General features: G+C 38.7%; 2 protein-coding genes across 3 annotated transcripts in view; one reads left to right on the top strand and one right to left on the bottom strand.

Annotated features, from left to right (window-relative positions):
• The first annotated feature begins 15 nt into the window (after positions 1-15).
• On the top strand, positions 16-1,552 carry LOC122357800 (eukaryotic translation initiation factor 4E-binding protein 3-like). The gene is made up of 2 exons (XM_043257382.1): positions 16-1,062; positions 1,255-1,552. The coding sequence occupies exons 1-2, from the start codon at positions 747-749 to the stop codon at positions 1,284-1,286; spliced, it is 348 nt and encodes a 115-aa protein (XP_043113317.1). The 5' UTR covers positions 16-746; the 3' UTR covers positions 1,287-1,552.
• A 1,138-nt stretch (positions 1,553-2,690) lies between these two features.
• LOC122357799 (heterogeneous nuclear ribonucleoprotein A/B-like) overlaps positions 2,691-4,191 on the bottom strand; it is a 2,347-nt gene continuing 846 nt past the window's right edge. The window contains exons 3-5 of one of the 2 annotated variants that reach the window (XM_043257380.1): positions 3,872-4,036; positions 3,684-3,769; positions 2,691-3,433 (exon numbers count right to left, since the gene is read on the bottom strand). In XM_043257380.1, coding sequence (XP_043113315.1) covers positions 3,699-3,769; positions 3,872-4,036 — 236 coding nt within the window. In that variant the 3' untranslated portion in view covers positions 2,691-3,433; positions 3,684-3,698. The remainder of the gene's footprint in view (positions 3,434-3,683; positions 3,770-3,871; positions 4,037-4,191) is intronic. The other variant, XM_043257381.1, reaches the window with a different exon arrangement.

Genomic DNA, 4,191 nt, shown 5'->3' with positions numbered 1-4,191 from the left:
TGCTGATTTTAGGGTGAATTCACACTTCAAATTAAAAACAGTATCACACTTTGCAAAATACTTCACACTTGGGTTGTAATAAATAGTTTTAACAAAACAAAACAAAACCCTCCACTATCTTGAATCCTAAGAAGCTGGCGAGCAATGAAGGAACAAAACGTGCCTCCGCGGAACAAAGTCCTGCTGAAAGTGTTGGGTTGGTCTGCATTCCTCTGACCAGAGCAGCTCACAGTTGAGACCGCTGTTCGTCCAACCCCTGTCACCAGCTCCGTCCACACCCTGCCCCTCCCCCTTCTCTCTCGGCCCTCTTTTGTCCAGAACGCACTGAACTAAATAGCAAAAGATTGCATAACATGTTTTTCAGCCACTGGTAGGACTGTTGGGTACAGTGCAGCTTCAGCGGAGATAGCGCTACGTTTGATAGCAGTCAGAACAAGCCTGTACAGGGCTATAGTGGAGCTCCACAAGTTTGTTCACAACACGTTCACCTGCTGCATCGCAGCGCCCTCGTGTCTCGGCTCTGCTTGCTCACATGCAGATGTGCTCAAATTTCCTAGAACTAAAATGGGAGGCGCTGAGTCCTGCAATTCAGTTCACCCCGTTTTTCATTGTGGGAGCTCGAGTGTTTCCTTTCACATGCAAAATGTCACGCGTTTCAGTTTTTGTTTACAGCCTGATAGCGTAGTTAAGTGGCACATTGAGTTACTTTTTGTTTTGTTAAATAGATTAGAATTGCTGTCCAAGAAATGCCCTTCAGAGGCGCATTTTTATCGTCTGTTTTTGAGTTTGGAAACATTTGGCTGGGACCCAAAAAAATTGTGCCCTGCAGCGTAGAATGTAAATATGTTTTGATTGGTCGCTGTAATGCATGTCCTATCCCTCCTCCAGGAACCCGGATCATTTATGACAGAAAGTTCCTCCTGGACTGCAGGAACTCTCCCATTGCCCGGACCCCACCCTGTTGTTTGCCCCAGATTCCTGGGGTGACCATTCCTTCACACCATCCAATGTCCAAACTGCAGGAGCTCAAAGAGGAGTTGGAGGAGGAGAAGGATCTGACAGGTAAAGCTGTCGTCTATTCCAGAAGGAAAAAAAGAAACCTGTTCTGTGATTTTTAACATTTCCAGGAAACTTTAAGCCCCCAGGTTTCTCTGAGTTTATTTTGCAAGTTTATAAAACTGAGTTTTTTTGTGGGAATGGGCTCAAAGAAACACTCTAATCAACTTTTTATTTTTTTTGTTTCTTTTCTTTTAGCTGATGACAACCAGTTTGAAATGGACATTTGATTCTACCTCCTGTGGAGAATACTCTATTATATCTGTCAGGATGTTGCTGCTTAATCCACGATCAGCGGACATTACATATTCAACAGATTACGGGGCTTTTTAATGAGCTAAACACCCAAAGGGTGTCTTTTATTCTTTTGTTTAAAAGTATTTGTTAGGTGTTTACCAGAAAGACAAAAAACATGATTCTTTGACACATGACAGTGTTTTAAAGTTCTTTATTGTACATATGGTACTTTCTACTTTTTTTTTTTTTTTTTTTTTTTTAANCTCTAATTTCTGAACTTTATATCTCCACAAACATTGTTGAATGGTAAAGACCTACTATATGCCAAATGAATCTGTCGCATAAGTTTGGTGTTTCACCTGAAAAAAAGCACATCAGAACATAAATGTACACCATTGTGTGCCCTCAGGGTTTTCCTGGTGTTTCATTTGCCTGGATTTCCTCAGGTTTTATTATTTGATGAAATAAAATATGAAAAAATTGTCAATTGATCTGAAGTATATTTTAAACTAATATAGTACTTGCAAATTGCTACAGTTGTATTTCCTTTGTGACAGACTTGGAGTCTTTTAAGACTGCATTTACTTGATAACATTAGATTATAAAACTTTTAAATTGATTAAAAAGCTGAATTTTCAGCGTCATTATTTCAAACTTGCATGATCCTTAAAATATTGATCTGACGCACAAGAAACACTTAATGCTTATTTACTCCAATACAGCATTTATTGAAATGTACATTTTATGTATCTGTCATCTTAAATCAATTACAAATTCTTAATTGTACTACTAGGGAAAAAACAAACACCTAATTGAAACGAACAGCAATGTTTGTCTTGTACACAAGTACCTATAGGTTAAGCTAGTTAGCACGGCCTCTGCNGAAAAAACAAACAACTAATTGAAATGAACAGCAATGTTTGTCTTGTACACAAGTACCTATAGGTTAAGCTAGTTAGCACGGCCTCTGCTGGTAGATGCTATAACAACACATGTTTGTTTAACTCTCTTTAACACTCACTCCATCCTCTGCATATATATCACCTCAGGGAAAGAAAAAAAGACACAATTGTGAAAAGCTTGCGGTTTCTTTAAATAGAATCAAGTTTAAACTAAAGCAGAAGTGAAAGATGCATGTAACTTCTCTTTATAATACCATGATAGGTTACGCTTGGATCAAGAAGCTTTATCCTTGCATGTCCATTTAGGCAGTGCTCCAAAACAAATGATTACCATAAAGCTTCAGACACAAACCGGCTAATAACAGTTTTCACTTTGTACAGCAATATTAAATCTAAGCGGTATCTCTTTCAGATGAGCACTCCAAATTCTTTAAATGAAAACTAGGGCTTGTTGGTTCAGAAAGACAAATATTTAGACAAAATACTTAGACAATAGACATCTTAAAAATCAAGTTTATTTCTTGAAATTTGTCCAAGACACTGGAAGAATGTGTATCCAGTGTTTCGAGAAAGAATCTTGTTACAGTTACCTGTGTATGTTTTGAGGTATAGTTGAATCACTATTAAAGCCACTCTTAAATATCTAACAAGATGGGAGGAAATCTCCTTAAAAGCAGTAGAGGGAAAACCAAAAGCAAAAAAAACAAAACAAAAAAAACAAATGAAGTCACCAAGACTTGCCACTAACAGATTTCAAATGGACAAGCTTACAATCGTAAGGAAATCCCTTTTTATCTCACCTTGAAGCCATGCAACTTTAACACAGAGCACAGGTGACAGGAGGGGAGAAAAAAAAAAAAGTCTAGAAACACTAAAGAAAAATTAACAAACTGTTTATTTTGAAAGCATTTTGAGAGCTCTGAGCCTAGATGTAATAGACACAGCCATGATGTAAAATACAACCATACAATAACATTAGATTCAAAAAGGTACCAAAAAGTACAGTAAAAAAATAACACTTCCATCTCTGGAAATGTAAAAGGACACAACAAGAAAAAAAAAAAAAAAAAAAAAAAATTATAAAACAAAAATGTGAGAAGTGACATTTGCGCCCCCCAATTCCTTATGTTTTCTGTACAAAATGAAGCAGAAGTCCAGATTCTGCCAACTTCCAAAAGTAAAAGACCCCAATGTTCACTGTGACCAGACCGCTGGTTCCTGCTCGGTAGCTTTACGACCTTTAAAAGAAAGAGAGAGAGAGAGAGAGANATGTAAACGGTGAAAAATAAATGAGGTGAAGAGATGGGGGCCTATCATGATCTACTGCTACAACCCTACTGGACCACATAAACCCACCCCCAAATGGATCTCTATCTGCTTTATAGTTCGGCTGGGTAAATGGAAATGAACTGGTAATGGAGCAACACAACCAAATTAACCTTACCATGAGTGGTAGGAGATAAAAATAAAAAAAATTAAAATTCATACCTGCACTACACATGATCAGTATGGCTTGTAGCTACTCTGGTGAGCCCCACGTCTTGGAGTTTTTCCATAGCTTGTATTGCCCTGGTCTAGGGGGGTAAGAAAAAAGCAGAGAAAGGAACTTGAGTCCCTCGCATTCACAAGAACCTGACGGGGGTGGGGAGGAAGCCCCAAGGACAATCAGTGCTTACTGTAGTCATATCCGCCGCCGTAGCCGTAGTATCCACCCGAGTAATCGTAGTTGCCATAGCCTCCGTATCCACCATAACCTTGCTGACCGCCATAGCCATAGCCTTGGTTACCGTAGCCTTGATTCCAGTAGTTATTGTAGCCCTGATTCCAGTTCTGACCCTGGCCTATAAAACAAAAACCAAACCGTTTTTAACCATCATGACACGGTAACACACTGATATCGGTAAGCAACTAGTAAAACCGTAAAGCGATTGGTCTCTACTCAATCTCTGTGGGGCATTAGAACGGATTTAGATTAATCAGATCTGAGATCAGCCAA

This window comes from Puntigrus tetrazona, chromosome 14 (genome assembly GCF_018831695.1).
Source record: "Puntigrus tetrazona isolate hp1 chromosome 14, ASM1883169v1, whole genome shotgun sequence".
Classification (NCBI taxonomy): Eukaryota; Metazoa; Chordata; class Actinopteri; order Cypriniformes; family Cyprinidae; genus Puntigrus; species Puntigrus tetrazona.
Note: the sequence above shows the minus strand (reverse complement) of the source record. Positions and strands in the feature narration are given on the sequence as shown.

Coding starts and splice junctions, on each gene's coding strand:
- LOC122357800 (XM_043257382.1), top strand. CDS start 747: ATGCCCTTCAGAGGCGCATTTTTATCGTCTGTTTTTGAGTTTGGAAAC. Junction 1,063..1,254: donor GGAGGAGAAGGATCTGACAG/GTAAAGCTGTCG, acceptor CTTTTCTTTTAG/CTGATGACAACCAGTTTGAA.